This window comes from Hordeum vulgare, chromosome 7H (genome assembly GCF_904849725.1).
Source record: "Hordeum vulgare subsp. vulgare chromosome 7H, MorexV3_pseudomolecules_assembly, whole genome shotgun sequence".
NCBI lineage: Eukaryota > Viridiplantae > Streptophyta > Magnoliopsida > Poales > Poaceae > Hordeum > Hordeum vulgare.
This window is the reverse complement of record NC_058524.1, coordinates 51,258,158-51,277,287: the sequence shown is the minus strand read 5'-3', so window position 1 is coordinate 51,277,287 and position 19,130 is coordinate 51,258,158. Positions and strand designations below refer to the sequence as shown.

The 19,130-nt window shown below is 45.2% G+C and overlaps 2 protein-coding genes across 4 annotated transcripts; one reads left to right on the top strand and one right to left on the bottom strand.

Annotated features, from left to right (window-relative positions):
* The first annotated feature begins 207 nt into the window (after positions 1-207).
* LOC123411926 lies at positions 208-2,670 on the top strand. Its single transcript, XM_045104884.1, has 3 exons — positions 208-834; positions 1,015-1,248; positions 1,892-2,670. Exons 1-3 carry the CDS (start codon positions 260-262, stop codon positions 2,364-2,366), a joined length of 1,284 nt encoding a protein of 427 aa, XP_044960819.1. The 5' UTR covers positions 208-259; the 3' UTR covers positions 2,367-2,670.
* On the bottom strand, positions 1,139-10,331 carry LOC123411927. Of its 3 annotated transcripts, none has more exons than XM_045104887.1 (5): positions 10,109-10,331; positions 9,540-9,697; positions 5,741-5,939; positions 5,163-5,326; positions 1,139-1,227 (listed from the first exon to the last, which is right to left on the bottom strand). In XM_045104887.1, coding segments are annotated over exons 1-5 (726 nt in total). In that variant the 5' UTR covers positions 10,312-10,331; the 3' UTR covers positions 1,139-1,225. The 3 variants fall into 3 exon arrangements, with proteins under 3 accessions (XP_044960822.1, XP_044960820.1, XP_044960821.1); XM_045104885.1 differs by having other exon boundaries at positions 1,140-1,227; positions 5,169-5,326; XM_045104886.1 differs by having other exon boundaries at positions 1,140-1,227; positions 5,169-5,326; positions 5,741-5,936.
* Positions 10,332-19,130: the final 8,799 nt, after the last annotated feature.

The window sequence follows — 19,130 nt, the reverse complement described above, 5'->3', positions numbered from 1 at the left end:
AGGCACAATGTCGAGGTCAACTTAAAACAGTTTGGCATCTTCCTCAGAGGGTCATAAGAATTATCTTAACTATAATTGAGTCTACTTTTGTATGGACCGACAAACTATCGATGTGTCAAATTAATTAGCGAAAGTAGGACTGCACACAAGAATGCTATAAATACACTATCTTACTCCACACTCGCCATCCTCAAGCTATAACCCATTTTCATAGTTCATACTACTCATAATTCTCTAGTGTTCAACTATCTAGTCTCTCATGGATTCAATAGTCAACCATGGGTGGACCTCATCTGAGGTAGAGGAGGCATGGTCACTCATTGCTAGGCTCAACTCCAACAAAATCATGTACGACGATAACGATGACAAGAACAAGAAGCACAACTACATTGTGAATTCTCTCCATGCCTTGTTCCCTTCAAAGACCATGAAACAGGTAACCAATCTTTACGTTGATCTCGCCATGGAAATGCATATGATCCAGCAGAGGGAGGGGACTCGTGGTAGTCCACAAAACAGTTTCACCTTTTGTGACCCTGCCAACGTTAACTATGTGTTACCGGGGGAGGAGAATCATGCTAGCAGCACACACGGTGTCTACACAATGGGTGGCCATGTGAATGAAAACTTTGGGGTACGAGAGGAGGCAACAATAATGGACAACAATGGATTGTCCTTTGGTTGTGCAATGGAGGATACGGGGATCACGGTGACGGATGAGGCACCACATATGGTAGACAACAACAAGATGGAGGTGTTGGAGAACAATATTTCCATAGATCAGCCAATTTTTGCCCCACATCAGTGGGGTTTTTGGACCGGCGAGGAACACAGGTTCGTCCACGGTCGTATACTCTTCTCTGTCATGTAGTTTTAATTGTCGTTTGTTTCAAGTGAACATATACTAATTAAGAATGTCATGCAAATTTATTATGCGAGATTAGTAGCTTATGTTCGTGATGATATTGTACTTTACTAAATGTACACATGGACACTGTCAATTTCCATTTACAGCATGGGTGACCTTGTTAATGAAAACTATGAGGTACAAGAGGACAAGGATACAACCATGGATGATAATGGATTTTCATTTCGTTATGCACTCGAGGATACAAGAATCACGAAGACGGAGGAAGCTCCGATGATGGTAGACGAAAATAAGATGGTGGTGTTGGAGAACAATACTTCAACTAATCGACCAGTTGTTGCCTCACATCAACGAAAATTCTGGACCAAAGAGGAACACAAGTTAGTTAAACAACTATATTCTTCCTTCTCATGTACTTCTACTTGTTCTTTATTTAAAATCAACATATGCTAATTAAACATGCCTGTGAATTAATTTTGTGAAGCAGGTAGGTGAAATTTGCAAGAATATTACACTTTACTAAATGTATATATGGATGTTTCCAATTCTATTTTTTCTTAAATACTAATCCCTGAAATTAGATATTGATGAAGTTTCTTTTCTTACTTTTCTTTCTGGCTTAACAAATTTATGTGATTTGACCTTGATTAAACAATAGAAAAGCAGTGAAATAGACCATCAAAATCCAATATGGTACGTCTTGTCCCAATGAAACAGATCTATAACATGTAGTGATTGTTGTTTCACTATAGAAAAATAGAGGTATGCTAATTTTGAAATTGTAATATGCTTCGGTTATCCATATGTTACAAAATGTTTGTTCACTTATGGATTTATGATATACATGCATTCTATCCAGTACCCGTGTATCAAAAAAATAAGCATGTGTTGTTGTAGTGGTCCGAACCTGTCAAATAGGTACTTTTCTTCAGTCTATATTAGTTGCTTCAATAAAACAACTCCACGATTCATCATTCAGTCAACAATTTAACCTAGCTATTCTCTCGAACATTATGTCCACAGGTCATTTCTTTATGGCTTGAAAGTCTATGGTCGTGGCGACTGGAAAAACATATCCAAGCACTTCGTCACCACTAAGACCCCTATCCAAGTTTCAAGCCATGCACAAAAGTTTTTCAAGCGAATACAACAAAAGGCATCGTCAGGGACAAAGCGTTACAGCATCAATGATGTCGGGCTCCACGACAACGAGCTATTGCCAGCAAATAATAGTTCTTCCCCCCAGCAAGCCCTTTCTTTCACCGGGCTCAACAATGGCCCAAGCTTTAAGTTGCAGGCTCCGACGAGCTCGTTCACAGTCATGAACAATCTAGCTCAGTGCACCCCTTCCATTTATAATAATCAACAAGTGGGTCAGCAGCCAATGTGGAGTGAGCAGCAGATGATGGGTTCTGTTGCAGCTGTAATGGACGGGGTAGCAAACTATGTGCCTGATGGCCAACAAGGGTCAGCTTATTTTTATCTTGGCAACGTGTGAACAAGATGTAGTAGATCGTAGGCTTGGGCCATGTTTGGAATGCTAGCCAGGCATATGTCCCATGAATAAACATATTGTCCTCCTAAAGATGGCAACGTAACATGCTCAAGACATTTTGGCCGGCATGTGTATTTAATAATGAATAAATAGTTCTGTTTCTATATATAAAAAATATTTGACCTTCGACAGTCTCATCGTCTTAATATAGTGTTTGCCATATCTTATTTTGTAAGACTATATATTGTTGTTGTTCTACCATACAAAAGTGTACATGTTGTTTGAATAATCGCCCTGATTGTTGTATCATAATATATCATACATTATTGTTGCTTACATTACGATATTGCAATCAACCGATGAAAAACCGCTGGAATCCTAGCATAAAATTAAATATATTTTTACTAAATCAAATAAGATTCAATTGCCAAATTACTTAAAAATCAGACCTACTACTCGGCAGTCAGATCCTACCATACTAACACTAGTTTATCTAAAGCATGCATGTTGGCTCTACCTGTGTTTAGTCCAAGAGTCCCCAGTAAGTAATATTGTGTGGTGTTGCTATGTTGTGGCAGATGTAATGCGTATATATAAATATAATGATAGAGTTGATATAAATTAAAATTAAGGTTTCATATTTCACCGGCACTTTAGTTCGTAGTTTGTCACTAGGGAGTCAAATAGAGAAACTAATCAATTATAAAAACCTTACCCTCACCATCATTTTAAATCCTAACACTCCCCATAATATTAATTTTGTGTCTCCAAGAATGGAGAATGAAGAGATCAGAGGCATTTATTGAGGTATTTTCATGGTACGTTTTTCTTGCTCTAGAGACCTAGGTTGGGACATAGGCTTGGAAGAATATATAGGAAATGACATAGATGGCAAAAGAAGAAATTAGCAGATGAATATTTGTCGGAATGGGTCCTTTCATAAAGAAACATTGGACAGTGTTTTCTTTCCTTCTTTTGGCTACAAGAGTTGATCCAGCCCCCCTGTAGTTCACTTGCGCCATTGTAGCTTGGACCGTTGGCTCATATCTATCATATTTTCTCCCATTAACATGAGGATTTATGGGGAGTCTGTAATCAGTATACAAGGAAGGACATATTGGAAGTATAGACAGTTGAGAAGAATGAGTACGAGGCTGAGATGGAGAAGTCGGAGATGTCGTTTGTCCAAGATAATGAGGTGGAGGTGCTATAGAAACGATTCGGTCATCAATCAGCAGTTCCAAAAAAAAACGGGTGCTTCGGGCCAAGGAAGAAAGACATACTCAATCATTTGTTACGTCCTTGTCGTTTTCCCCAATTATGTCTTTTTTTGTTGTCTTTGCACTGTTTTTAGGCATGCATGTTGCTTCTGTCATGTATAGTGCTCCAACAAGTGTTCCGGTATGAATTAATAGAGACAGATTTACAGGTTTAGTTTTTCTTTTCTTGTTGTTTACTGTTATTTACTAATTTCAGTTACTTCTTTTAAAAAGTGCCTCCTAGAGAGGTTGAGTGATGGGAGCTACTCGATCTTGATTAATGATGAATTGCTTTGATCTCATGGTTGTAATTAATGTTGGTCGTTAATGGGCGGAATCTCAACTCACCGGCCCTGGTCTATGTTGGCAGGAAGTGGAAATTTCCCATACCACATCATGCCAGGCCCCATTCAGAGTCACTCAAACCCTTAATCTTACCTTAAAAGGGGCAAACTTGTATGCCAAAGAGAACATCTACAACAGACCCCTCCTTCCTTAGTGTCAAGGACTCAGGCGAAAGGGAGTTCACCAGCCACACGGGAAAGAGGCTGGGACGTCCACCATTCAGAAATCAAGATTGGGAGGTCAAGGCGTTCGCAACCAGGAGACCATGAAAGGAAGGCGTCCAACTGACTCAACACCGGGTATAAGTACCCGTGTGCCGGAACCAGAAGGGGGCATTTTCTACTTCGACGGCCAAGGCAACATAAGTAAAGCCCTAGTTTAGACCTAGATTAGATCCAATCATAGAAATAATAGAGCCGATGTAGAAATTATAAAGCCCCTGATCTAGGTATAAAGGGCATGCTTCCTTTGAACTAAGACTGATTCTGGCTTCCGATTATCATGGAATGCAAACACTTGGCGTCTGAATTTGCTAGTACATTGTTTGGTCACTACTTTAGAGAGGCTAATGGAGTAGCTAATTTTTTTTCAGAAAAGTAATGGAGTAGCTAATAGCCTTGCAAAAAAATATTCTAGTACTAGATCGTCAGGATTTTGGGATTTGAATGTCCCTGATTTTATTCCTCTAACTCTTGTAAACGACTTAGCCATCATATGAGGAATAAAGTCTGGCAATTATCAAAAGAAAAAATCTGACTCAGAGGAGCATAACAGAGCTAATAGAGCCCCTGTTGTTACTGCTGCAGGTGAACAGACTTCACATGTCAAGTGAGCTTGGGAAAATTCGTTCTATACATAATACTGCAGGATCTCGTGGGCAAAAAATTGCATCTACACTTTGTGACAATGTATGCAGAACATGCAGGTAAGCAACCCAACTTGAATATTGACGCGTATACTCGAATACTTGATAAAGTGGATCTCAATCAACAATAACATAAACATCCTCAGACAATTGTGTGGAGATCACTGGATTCAGTAGCAGTGGCCGACCACGTATTAACTACTCTATAACTCCATTCATATATGTACTCAATTCCATATTAGAAAATTCCACTTCTGAATTTTTTATCTTATGAGCTAAAGTAAAATACTTTCAGTAAGTAAAATTAATGTTAAAGGAAAAGGTGCCTACAGGTACTTGGAGGCCGATGACACAGATGCTGTCCATGAGCTCCTGCACCTTGTGAGGATCTTGCTCGTGTTCGCATTTGCGGCCTCCGGATATCGTCCAGCGGGATCTCCATCACCAGAGGGCTTTCTTCTCTGAGTCGCTCAATGGGGAGAGCCCATCTGCACCTACACCGTTGGTATGAGCCATTGTTACTTCACTGTATGTTCAAGCGCAGAGACTGAACTTAACATCAGAACTAGACACCCAAAATTGCAAGTTAGTAGCTGAATATTGCGCAACGAACTATCCTGTCATGTGTACAACAAACCCTAACTGGACACCCTTTACATGCGACTCCCCTCCAAATGGATCACTAATTTTACCAGCTCGGAATAATTATTGCGAAGAAGTTAGAACCAAATCTTACCGGATTCAACTTAACCGATATGGATTCAGAATGGACCATGAAATTGGTAAGAGCAGTAATACTAAGATTTGACTCCTCGCACCTCATCTCAATATGGTTTAACTCAACACCAATATCTCAAACAATTCCACAGATAAATGCAAGAAGGGGGAGCAGGAAAAGGCAGACCTACCATTGGAGGACGAGACCGAGACGGCGAGGCCGCACCGCCCGCCCGTGCTTCTCCCGCTGGTAAGATGGGCGCTGGGGGGCGGCGGCGCGGCGGCGGAGGAGGAAGCCGGACGACGGCATGATCTTTCCCAAATCCAAGGGGTCAACGCCATTCGTGGTCACGCTCGTGCTGCTGCTTCCATTTTCCAGCGGCCTCTCTGCTTAACGTGTCAGAGCGTCGGATCAATATGCACCATACGAATTCAACGGGCCTTGCAGTTCCAAAAGGTGTAAAGTGGGCCGAACATTGCTTCATCTGTTCCCTTTTTCCTAAATATTGTTCTTACTAAATCATCAAACCGTGTAAGTACCCCTCAAAAAAAAAAGAAACCGTGTAAGTGGATATCATTAATTAGGTAGTACTCCTTTCAAGAATCACTTTCAGCTTCCAGATTTCGACAAGTGACGCACCGTGCCACCTCTCGAAACCTAAGAGTTTTTCCTTTTTTCGTAAATTCGTATTTTCAAGACATTATGGCCGGCATATGTGTTTAATAATGAATAAATAGTTATGTTTCTATATATAAACAATATTTCACCTTTGTCATCAGCTTAATATAGTGCTCATCAGCTTAATATAGTTATGTCTCATCAGCTTAATATAGTGCTTGTCATCTCCCTTATTTCGTAAGACTATATATTGTTGTTGTATCACCATACAAAAGTGTACATGTTGTCTCAATACATGGCCCTGACTGTTGTATCATAATATATCATACATGATTGTTACCTACATTACAAGATTGCAATCACCCCATGACAAAACACATGAATCTTGGTGAAAAAATAAATATTTTTTGACGAAATCAAATAAGATTCAGTTGCCAAAATACTTGAAAATCAGACCTTCTACTTGATAGTCAGGTCCTACTATACTAACACTACTTTATCTAAAGCATGCATGTTCGCTCTTCGTGTTTTTAGTCCAAGAGCCACCAGTAATTAATATTGTGTGGTGTTGCTATGTTGCGGCAATGTAATTCCTTTATATAAATATGATGAGAGAGATGTAAATTCAAATTAATGATTTCATATTTCACCGGCACTATAGTTTGCAGTTTGTAACTAGGGAGTCAAACAGAGAAACCAATCAGTTATAAAAACCTTACCCTCACCATCATTTAACACCAACACTCTCCATAATATTTAATTTGTTTCTCTGAGAATGGAGAATGAAGAGATCAGGGGCACGACTGGCTTTTATTGAGGTATTTTTATGTTACGTTCTTCTTGCTCTAGAGACCTAGGTTGGACATAGGCTTGGAAGATTATGTATGAAATGGTAGAGATGGCCAAAAGAAGAAATTAACAGATGAACATTTATCGGAATGGGTCATTTCATAAAGAAACAATGGATAGTGTTTTTCCTTCCTTCTTTGGCTCCAAGAGTTGATCTAGTCCCCCTCAAGTTCATTTGTGCAATTGTAATTTGGACCGTTAGCTTATATCTATTGCATTTCCTCCCATTAATATGAGGATTTATGGGGAGTATGTAATGAGTACTAATAGATGGAGACATGGAAGGACATACTGGAAGTACAGGCAGTTGAGGATAATGAGTAGGAGGCTTAGATGGAGAAATGGGAGATGCCGCAAGTCCAAGATAATGAGGTGGAGGTGCTATAGAAGCGATCCGGTCATTAATCAGAAATTCCGCAAAAACGGGTGCATCGAGCCAAGGAAGAAAGACACAATCAATCATTTGTTACGTCCTTGTCGGTTTCCCCAATTATGTCCTTTTTTTGTCTTTGCACTGTTTTTAGGCGTGCATGTTGCTTGTGTCATGTATAGTGCTTCAACAAGTGTTCCGGTATGAATTAATAGAGACAGATTTACATGTTTAGTTTTTCTTTCCTTACTTTGTTGTTTACTGTTATCTATTAATTTCAGTTACTTATTTTAAAAAGTGTCTCCTAGAGAGGTTGAGTGATCGGAGCTACTCGATCTTGATTAATGCATTGCTTTGGTCTCATGGTTGTAATGTTGCTCGTTAATAGGTGAAATCTCAACTCACTGGCCCTGGTCTATGTCAGCGCTAAGTGGAAATTTCCCATACCACATCATGCCAGGCCCCATTCAGAGTCGCTCGAACCCTTAATCTTTCATTAAAAGGGGAAAACTTGTATGCTAAAGGGAACATCTACAACAGACCCCCTCCTTCCTTAGTGTCAAGGCCTCAGGCGAAAGGGAGATCACCAGTCACACGGGAAAGAGGCTGAGACGTCCACCACTCAGAGATCAAGATTGGGAGGTCAAGGCTTTCGCAACTAGGAGACCAGGAACGGAAGGCGTCCATCTGACTCAACACCGGGTATAAATACCCATGTGCCGGAACCAGAAGGGGGCATCTTCTACTTCGACGGCCAAGGCAACATAACCCATGTGTCGGAACCAGATCTTGCTCGATCTGGAGCAGCACCGGACCTAATGAGGGGCCGCCTCGATCTGGTGCAGCACCGGATCTGCGTCCGCGTCTGGGGCCGCCTCGATCTGGGCGGACTGGGGCAGCGACAGGATCCAAGGCGTGAGGCGGCGCGACCGGATCTGATGAGGGGGCGGCGGCGGCTGGATCCAAGGCAGGAGACCGGCGCGACCTGCGGCAGCGGGTCCTGGACCAGCGATGGGAGACGAGGCAGCGCGAGACGGCGAGGCAGGGAGGAGCCGACGCGGCCGGGGTGAGGGAGCACGACGGGGAGGACTGCGACGGGAGAGCAGCCAGATCCGACCACGCAAGAAAAGCAGCGGCGACGCGCGAGATTGGATCGGGAGGGCGAGTTGCGGCGCCCGAAAAAAATAACCTAAGCTCTAATACCATGTTAGGAAAGCAACTTATCTTTATTGAAGGCCCAAGGGGCATATATATATTACACATGACTTGAGGTGCAAGGAAAGTAAACATAGACTAATAAGGACTCCTAGACTAATACTAATACTTCCTAACAGTTTAGACCAAGATTAGATCCAATCTTAGACATAACAGAGCCGATGTTGAAATTATAAAGCCCCTTATCCGGGTATAAAGGGCACGCTTCCTTTTATCTAAGACTGATTCTGGCTTCCGATTATTATGGAATGCAAACACTTGGCGTCTGAATTTGCTAGTACATTGTTTGGTAACTGCTTTAGAGAGGCTAATGGAGTAGCTAAATTTTTTTATAAAGTAATGGAGTAGCTAACAGGCTTGCAAAAAAATGTTCTAGTACTAGATCGTCAGGCTTTTGGGATTTGAATGTCCCTGATTTTTTTCTCTAATTCTTGTAAACGACTTAGCCATTATATGAGGAATAAAGTCTGTCAATTATCAAAAGAAAAAATCTGATTCAGAGGAGCATAACAGAGCTAATAGAGCCCCTGTTGTTACTGCTGCAGGTGAACAGACTTCACATGTCAAGTGAGCTTGGGAAAATTCGTTCTATACATACTGCAGGATCTCGTGGGCAAAAAATTGCATCTACACTTTGTGACGATGTATGCAGAACATGCAGGTAAGCAACCCAACTTGAATATTGACGCGTATACTCGAATACTTGATAAAGTGAATCTCAATCAACAATAACATAAACATCCTCAGACAATTGTGTGGAGATCACTGGATTCAGTAGCAGTGGCCGACCACGTATTAACTACTCTATAACTCCATTCATATATGTACTCAATTCCATATTAGAAAATTCCACTTCTGAATTTTTTATCTTATGAGCTAAAGTAAAATACTTTCAGTAAGTAAAATTAATGTTAAAGGAAAAGATGCATACAGGTACTTGGAGGCCGATGACGCAGATGCTGTCCATGAGCTCCTGCACCTTGTGAGGATCTTGCACGTGTTCGCATTTGCGGCCTCCGGATATCGTCCAGCGGGATCTCCATCACCAGAGGGCTTTCTTCTCTGAGTCGCTCAATGGGGAGAGCCCATCTCCACCTACACCGTTGGTATGAGCCATTATTACTTCACTGTATGTTCAAGCGCAGAGACTGAAGTTAACATCAGAACTAGACACCCAGAATTGCAAGTTCGTAGCTGAATATTGCACAACGAAACTATCCTGTCATGTGTACGACAACCCCTATCTGGACACCCTTTACATACGATTCCCCTCCAAATGGATCTCTAATTTTGCCAGCTCAGGATAATTATAGCGAAGAAGTTGGAATCAAATGTTACCGGATTCAACTGAACCGATATGGCTTCAGAGTGGACCATGAAATTGGTAAGAGCGGTAATACTAAGATTTGACTCCTCGCACCTCATCTTAATACGGTTTTACTCAACACCAATATCTCAAACAATTCCACGGAGAAATGCAAGAAGGGGGAGCAGGAAAAGGCATACCTACCATTGGAGAACGAGACCGAGACGGCGCCCCTTGGGAAGATGGGCGCTGGGGCGTGGCGGCGCAGCGGTGGAGGAGGAAGCCGGCCGGCAGCATGATCTTTCCCAAATCCAAGCTCGGGGTCGACGCCATTCGTTTTTTTTAGGGGTCGACGCCATTCGGGGTCGCGCTCGTGCTCATTTGCTCGTGCTGCTGCTTCCATTTTCCAGCGACCTCTCTCCTCTCTAGCACACCCTGTATAATGTCGACCCACAAAAGCCGTTTATAATTTGCAAAAAACGGATTTTACGGATCGACGCTCGACGGACAGAGACACACATCCTAAAACGGACCCGCATTAAAACATATTTACAGAAGATGCTATTATATGAGTCGTCAATGCGGGAGCTGCTCGGACGCCACCGCGTCGACCCACAAACCGGAAAACCATGTAATAAAACATAGTTGGAATTTAACAGCAATTTCGGCAAATGAATTCGAATTTAAAGAATGAAGCATAGTTCACACGCGAAATGAGAGCATAGTTTAAAAGACAAACGCAAAAGGATTTCATGCATCCTCGTTCTTTAGTCTGCACCATCAAGTTCATCACCGCCCGTAAATCCGTCGACTCCCCCGAATCCATCGCCTGCACTTGTTCCTACTCCGGCATTTGTCCCTACTCCGGCACCGAAATCATCGGTTCCGATTCCTGAGGAGAAACCATCGCCACCATTGTAACACGCAAGCATCCTCCTCTTCAAGATTTCTCTCCTTGTCATATCATGTCATTCTTTAATGATGTCGTCGATGTCATTGTGGTTCAAAGTCATGATCCTATTCTCTTTGGCAAGATGGTTGGTCATGGTTTTGTTCTCAGCGGCACGTTCTTTTATCTCCTCAACTTCCTTGATCAATTTCCACCTCTCTTGCTTCTCTCGTGCCTTCTTCTCGGCCAACTATATCTTTGCATCCGAAGACTTCGCTAGCAATACCTCATTTGATTGCAGCATGGAATCTATCTTGTCCCGCAAGGTCGATGCTTCGCGTTCCCTTTTGATCTTCTCCTTTGTCTTTTTATCACCATCGGGCTTGTTCAAGTTTCTTGGGCCATCATCATCTTCATCTTCATCCATTTTTGTAAGTGAACCTCTCTTCGATGGGGATTCTCTGTCAATCAACGCACATTTATCACAGTTTTTGAGCAATTCCCAACAATGCTCTAGTTTAAAAAATCTTCCTTCAAAAGCATTCATGTCTTTGTACCGTTGTTGGGCATTTTTTTCCTACACAATAAAAACAAAGTTAAACTGATGGAACCATTATACATTATGCAAACTAGTGGAACCATTTGATTGCAATCAACTCACATAGTCGGATTCGACAGTTCCACTTGGAGGAGCATTGTGAACTTGTTCCAAGCAAACTGCCCAACGGCTACAAGTCGGCTTGATCACGTCCCAACGACCTTCGAGTGACCGAAAGGTCCGTGTTGTCCTATTGTGATACTTGGCCATTAATTGGAAGTACTGATCTTCAATTCGTTGCCAATAGGTCTTGGCGATTTGAGACACACCCGTGCAAGGATCCATAGACACCGCACTCCAAGCCTTTATCAACATTTGATCTTTCAAGATCGTGTAGTTCGTTGATCTAGTGCTTTTTTCCTTGCGATTGCTAATACATCCCCTCATCTATCTCATCCACCTTGTCTTCACCACCGTGGTCATCAACGCCACCCTCTAATTCATTGTAATCGAAACCACCGATCGGGGCTTGATCGATGTCGACTGCGTTGGTGGCCAACAAGTGCACGAACTCGGCAGCGGCATTGTTTGAACCACGGCTACATCGAGTGAAAGCACATCACGATGGGAAAATAATCGAAGCAAAAAATAAGTGATAGAAGTTGCATACCTTCCAAACGTTTCATCGAACACCTCGCCTGCGGTGGAAGCAGCGTCGTAGGAAGGCACCGTCAGGGAACGTCTCGCCGGGGCGGATGGAGTGGCCGAAGGTTTCTTCATAGGAAGCTTCTTCTGCTTCACGCCCAAAACCTTGTTCATCTTCCCCGCCGGCGGTCGTCCAGATCGCGCAGGAGTAGCGGCGCCCGATGCGCCTTCTCTTCTGACTGGGCCAGTCGGAATGTTGGCCTGCACGACAACGTTGCCTTGTTGCTTGCGGGCTGGCACGTTGGCGACAGAGGGAGTGGGGGCGACATGGCCGGCGACGAGATCCACCAGACGGGATTGCGCGTGCACGACCTCCACAATGACGAGATCCGTTGACTGGAAGGCTTCCATGACGGCGAAGAATGTCGGGGAAGAAGGTCCAGAGCACGCGGTGGGCGGCGCAACGACTACCGATGAGGGGAAGCGGGCGGGACGGTGCGTAAAGTTCCCTCGCGCAAAATCTCTTTGCGTATAAGGGGAGAGCTCGGGTCGGCCTCCCACCCGTGAATTTGAAGGTTGAGGGCGAACTTTTGCCGCGCCCTGCAAAAAGTTTTCGGGCCGGACGCGTTTGTGGGGTCTGGTGTGGCAGCATTTTTCGCCCCGGCACATATTTTGGTGGTTATTTTGCGGGTCGGGGCATTGTATGGGGTCTGCTAGAGATGCTCTTAACATGTTAGAGCGTCAGATCGATATGCATCATAGGAATTTAATGGGCCATGTAGTTCCAAAACGTGCAAATTGAGCCGAACATTGCTTCATCTATTTCCTTTTTTGAGGGAGTACCAAATAGGCTCCTTTTTCCCTTGCAGTATGGTTTCTTACTCTCGTTGCCTGTGGTGACGTTGAGACTATCTAGTCCTCCCTCTCCCTGGACCCCGGTTCTCTGCCCTGGTGTTGGTGGCAGCCTTGCACCGCTGCTGATCCTTGGTACCTTCGGCTGTTCGAGAGGGGTTTTGGGGTTTTTCGGCGGCTTTTCTAACGGCAATCGTCAGATCGATCTGTCTCGATTCTGAAAGGATGGCATGCTGTGGAGACCCGACATCATCATCAGCAGGAGGGGGTGACAATGTGGAGGATCTCATGAAGAAACTCGCCCTGCAAGAAGATGATCTTGACGATGTCGTCTTTAAAGAATCTGATGCCCTAGCGGAGGAAGAGATCCGCTGGATGATCCTTGCCCGTGTACTCATGGACAAGGGTTTTTGCTCCTACTGGTTCTTCGCAACAAGAGAACGGCGTGTGATCTGGCCAGGACAGTTAAGATAAAAACATTGAAGGAAAACTTGTTCATGATGTAGTTCAACTGCCTAGGAGACTCGAAGAAGGTCACCCAAGGGGTCAGTGGCAGTTCTGAGGTAATCCAGCGATCATTGCTCCATATGATGGATACTCCAAACCAACTTCAATAGAGCTCTACAAGTTTGAGATTTGGGCACGGATCATTGACCTGCCCATAGCATATCATGGGAAAGTGAAAGCCCTAGCATCCAAATCGGGTGAGTTTGTGGACTCAAAGTTGTCCTCCTTTGATTTTAAGGGCAACTTCTATAGGGTGAGAGTGTGTCTGGATGTGTGCAATCCACTGAAGAAAGCTACCTCCATCATCCATGGGGGGTGAGAGAAATTTTTGCAGTAAAATACGAAAGGCTGCCGGACTGGTGCAAAGTCTATAGGATGATGGGTCATGAATTCAAGGAACATGGGGACGGGGTGCATGCACCTTCAGCTTTGATCTTCAAAAACCTACACGCCTCGGCGACCACGGCGTGGGGCACTCGTCGTCGGAACAACAACCACAGGCCTCAGAAGCAGGACATGACTGTCGTGGGTATAAGCCTAACAGTAGATGAGTAGGGTACGAATGGAGAGGGCAGAGTCCTAGCTATGGCAAGGTTATATGAGTCAGGCCCCTCTACGTGGAGGTAATAGCCCTACATCTTACTGCTCTCGGAGCTTGTGTCGAGTGGAAATATGAGTGTTACAGGGATGCAAACCCTTGTGCCAGAGGGGAGGGGTGGCGCATGCAAGGGTACGGTAAGTGTGGTTTAAATGCGTACGTTACTGATAACGTACGTAATAAATGATGTTTACTACGACCAGCTGAACGCCTGCTCGTTGGCCTCTCTGGAGTGGCTTTTGGTCTTTTGCATCAACTGGCTCCGGGCTTCTCCGAGTGGAAGTTAATCGCCGAGTGAATGAGGGATTCTCCAAGTGGTTTTGTATCGGGTGGATTAGACGTTATCTCCATCCAGTCGGAATTTCCTCTGTAGTCCTTAAGCTAATAATGAGGTGCCCTTGGGTAGGACATATAGATCAAGCCTATGACCCTACCCTAGGTCTATATCCCCGTCATTAGCCCCTGAAGGGATAAGGGTCTGAGTGGTGAAGGTGTCGATGTAAATCTTGTAGCATCAAACTGAACTTGGACGTACTTCAGGGTCTTGCAGAATTGGGTGTCAATTGAAGTCTTCAACATTCGCCCTTATTGATTCTGTTGAGTAACACGTCTGAGTGAACTTGTATATCCGAGTGACTAACAAGATCTTGGGATGTGACGGATCACCCTGTTAGTTCCGGATTTTCTGGGATTTGAAATTTTCAGTTACCGCGTGCCTCGTGGTGATGACGCCATTGTCAGGCAAGTGGGAGGCGTCGCCTCGATTACCGCGCCTTGATCTCCGCCACGTATCTCGCATCTTGTGGCAAAGGGATAAGCAAGGATCTGGCGGACCCACCGGCCAGAGACCCAGTAGGCCGATTATAAAACCAGCCAGCGCTAGGGTTTTGAATGACATCGTCCTTCTCCTCCTAGGCTCTTCCTCCTCTCTCGCCCTTCCAAAGTTAGTGTCCAGATAGATCTCGCCGCCGCCAAGATGACAAAGGGGTAGACTAGCAAGCTGGAGCGGGCAAAAAAGAAGAAAGGCGACAAGCAGAAGAATCCGGCACTGCCGTCGGGATGGATTCAGGGGTATTTCCTCTGTTCCACGGTCCAAAAAGAAGATCTCCTTGAGCTTGTAGAGCACGTGATGTTGGCGGTGAAGTCATGGAGGCTGCCTGGCGATGAAGCCGAACCAGAGCTGTGCGAGGGGGAAAGGATCCTCCTCTTGACCCACATCGAGCGAGGTTTCTCTCTGCCTCCCCATCCCTTTATTTGTAGGTTCTTGAACTTTTTCGGGGCTCAGTTGCACCATTTTCCCCCAAACGCCATTGCTCATCTTTCTACTTTTGTCACTCTATGTGAGTGTTTCCTGGGATGTCCTCCTCATTGGGGGTTGTTTAAGTATCTCTTCACCGTGCGATCCCAGTCGGTGAAGAAAGTGAATCCGACTGATGACAAAACTCACATTATACAATTGTGCGGGGGTTTGGGGCTCGAGAAGAGGAGCAAAAGCACCTATCCCCACATGACCCTTCTGGATTCAGTTCACAATTGTCAATCCACCTGGTTCTATTGCAATGATATTGCCTCCCTAAACATGTCGAGTGGTCTTCCTCCTTTTACTTTAGCGCGGCCGAGTGCTCCTAGAGCTTTGATAATGTCGAGAGAGGAGAAGACCCAAGTAGAGACTTTAGTGAACGCATTGATCGGCTTGGTTCGCGGCGGTATGACGGGGATGGATTTGCTCGAGACGTTCCTCGGACGGCGCCTCCAGCCTCTCCAGGCTAGGGATCATGCCATGTGGCATTACTCGGGCCCGGAGGATTCCACTCGGTCTCATCTTGAGGAGGTAGACGAGGACACGGTGGCGAAGTGGATCCGCAACATTACTGTTCCTGTGACAATCCTCTGGGATCAAAGCGGGTTTTACCCTATTCCTCGGAGAATCTGCCGAATAATGTGGTAAGTCGTGCTTCGTTATATATCTTCGCATTGCAGTCGAGTGATTGAAATTCCCGTTGACTGACTTGGTGATCTATATCTCGCAGGCATGGACGAACATGCATTCGCCAGTTCCAAGTGGTGCCCCGCTTGAGGTCGAGGAAGGGAGCATGGAAGGTAGTGTTGAAAGTGATTATGTTGAAGACAGCGAGGAGACCGAGGATGACTCGGAAGAAAGCAAAGAGGGGGCTTCATCTCCTTCTCACGCCGAACCTTGATCTAAGCAGCGCCACGATCCGGCAGCTACGCCAAACAAGACCTTGGCGTCGAGTGGCCTAAGTACTAAGAGGGTTAGGGGAGCATCCGTCGAACCAGCGGAGAAGTCCGCGAAGCTGCTAAAGCCCAACACATCAAAGCCTCGGAAGGCTCTGCCTCGGATGAGGATGTCCGTACCAGTCGCCTCAACGCAAGTGCTCATTCTTTTCGTTTGATCCGAGTGAATTTCCATGGTTGATGTTGATCGAATGAAGTTTCTTCGTTGGAGGTGCAACTTTTGTGACGCCGCCGAGAAGATGAGGATCTTATGGATTTAGACACCGCATATGTGGTCACTTCTCAACGAGTTGCGATCAGCTTTTCACTCTGTTTTGTGTCTTCGTGTGTATAGTCTTCTGATTGGAATTTTTGACATTATTGTTTGTCAGCTTTGCCATCTACAGATGTCATCCATTTGGATGATGATGATAGCAGCGGACGGCTGTTGAGTTGGCCCAAACTGTGTCCGATACGCCTGTGGTGAGTGCTCCTCGTGTCAGTTCGGTCATTGTCACCACTGCACCGACTACGGCTCCAACTCCTCTGATGCCTGCATTTACAATGCACCGAGTCCTAGAGGACGAGACTCGTGCTGCTAAGTAGGCCATGATCTAGGTGGACTTGATGATGCAGCAAGCCAAAGGAGCTTACGACGCCATCAAGTCGGTGTGTGACAACAGCTTGGAGCTTCGAGCCAACATCCGAGTAAGTGCGACAGTAAGTTCGATATTTCGTTTGAATCTTGATTTTTCACCCATTGGGAGTTTAGTAGTGTCGCATGGTTGTTGTTTCCATTCCAGTGGGGTCATGCTGAGTGAACCCACTGGGTGTAGTCCACGAGACCACTATCGAGTGCTTGCATCGGCAGGGGTCTGACCGGTACAAATACTTTTTCTTTGATTTTTGACTCGGCCAGGACGGACCTGGTCGAGTGTTGTTGTATCCAGTGGGCGCACGCTAAGTGCACCCACTGGGTGTAGTCCCCGAGACTATTGTCAATCGTTTACGAATGGCAATAGCCTTAAGAACTTGGACGCAGGGTCCTTTTGACTCACCAGAGCGGACCTGGTCGAGTGTTGTAGTAACCAGTGGGGGCAGGCCGAGTGAACCCACTGGGTGTAGTCCCCGAGACCGCTGTCGGGTGCTTGCATTGGTAGGGGCCTGATCGGAAAGCATACTTTTTTGTTTGTCTTCGAATATTTTGAATGTTCAGTTGAACCATGCCTTTCCACTCGAAAGTGAAAGAATCTTAACGTTGACTGACTTTTCCCTTTGATTCTTTTAGAAAACCTGTGAGATAGGAACTGAATATGCCAAGTTAGTGGCGGAGAAGAATCAGCTTCAAGTGAATCTAGATGCCTTGAAGAAGGCTGTGGAGGACAAAGACAAGGCTCTGGCGGAGGCCAATAAGAAGTTATCGGAGGTCAGCAGTGTAGAGGCAGAGAATGCCAAACTTAAGAAGGAGAGGCATGACTGGACGAAACAGTTTGAGAGGATGTCCAAGAGAGGGAATGATCAGGAGAGGTTTATAGGGGAATTCGCAACCAAGATGCTTGGCACGCTCACCGGTAAGTGAATCTCGTCGAGTGAATTTCTTTGTATGTTTCCGACTGTCTTAAGGCTGACTTTGCAATTTTTCTTTCCCCCAGATTTCTTTCAAGACTTGGAGAAGGAAACTGAGGAAGTTGAACCATGTCTCGATCCCATCAATGTGCCACTTGCGGATACTGCGGCTCTGAATATGTTCCGTGTGGATTCCCGTCTCCTGAAGGTGCAAAGGTATGTCGCTCGACTAAGGATTGTTGTGGGTAAAATCGACAAGGAGCTATGGCCTGAAGACGATCTCAAGACTGGTCTGGAGGCGATGATGGCCCGATTGGATTAAATTCCCCTCCGAGTGCAGGCATGGAAGAAATCGGCTGCTCGTTGCGGAGCTGATGTGGCTCTCTCGCTGGTTAGAGTCCACTACAAGGAAGCTTGGGAAAACAAATTGAATACGCTCCAAGTGGCAAACACGAAGAAGCTCCACTTTTAAGACTTCATGGAGACCTTGATTGACACGGCTACCCGCATCACCGAGGGGATCGACCTAGACACCTTTGTTGAACCAGCAACTCTAGGCGAGCCATGAAGAAGAATGTTGATCGCCCAAAAAAACTTTTATTCGCCTCGGTATGCAGAGTGATTTTTAACCGTTAAAACTTCATTCGGGTGTTTAACCCGAGAACCTTTGCTCGTGCAGATAATCTTGATCCGCGTCAAGTAATTTTAAGTTTATCTGTATTTGGCTGGATTAGATTGTTTTTGGAATGCTCTTTGCATACACCTAAGCGAAGTCTGATTCGCAGTTGGGCTGGGGTTAACTTAGGAGAAGATTGACTGGCTGCTAAGTTTCCGAGTGAGAGGACTGCTCCTCACTCGAAGAACGTTTGTCACTTAGGCGAAAGCTAGTTCGCAGCTAAGCCCCCGAGTGAGAAGGTAGCTCGTCACTCGGAGTAAGTTCATACTTAGGCTAAGCAGATTAGCATTAAGCCCCCGAGTGAGAGGAAAGCTCGTTACTCGGAGTAAGATTTGACATTTAGGCGAAGGCTAGTTCGTAGCTAAGTCCCCGAGTGAGAGGGTAGCTCGTCACTCGGAGTAAGTTTGTACTTAGGCTAAGCGGATTAGCGGCTAAGCCCCCGAATGAGAGGATAGCTCGCCACTCGGAGAAGGTTTGACACTTAGGCGAAAGCTGGTTCGCAACTAAGCCACTGAGTGAGGGGTAGCTCGTCACCCGGAGTAAGTTTGTACTTAGGCTAAGCACATTAGCAGCTAAGCCCCCGAGTGAGAGGATGGCTCGTCACTCGGAGAAGGTTTGACACTTAGGCGAAAGCTGGTTCGCAGCTAAGCCCCCCGAGTGAGAGGGTAGCTAGTCACTCGGAGTAAGTTTGTACTTAGCCTAAGCGAATTAGCGGC

Bases quoted from the DNA above. Each gene is read 5' to 3' on its own strand.
- LOC123411926 (XM_045104884.1), top strand. From the start codon at position 260: ATGGATTCAATAGTCAACCATGGGTGGACCTCATCTGAGGTAGAGGAG. The intron at 835-1,014 runs GTTCGTCCACGG...TTCCATTTACAG, and splicing joins TGGACCGGCGAGGAACACAG to CATGGGTGACCTTGTTAATG. The intron at 1,249-1,891 runs GTTAGTTAAACA...TTATGTCCACAG, and splicing joins TGGACCAAAGAGGAACACAA to GTCATTTCTTTATGGCTTGA.
- LOC123411927 (XM_045104885.1), bottom strand. From the start codon at position 10,311: ATGGAAGCAGCAGCACGAGCAAATGAGCACGAGCGCGACCCCGAATGG. The intron at 9,698-10,108 runs GTATGCCTTTTC...CCAACGGTGTAG, and splicing joins GTCTCGTTCTCCAATGGTAG to GTGGAGATGGGCTCTCCCCA. The intron at 5,940-9,539 runs GTACCTGTATGC...TGACACGTTAAG, and splicing joins TCTGCGTCATCGGCCTCCAA to CAGAGAGGCCGCTGGAAAAT.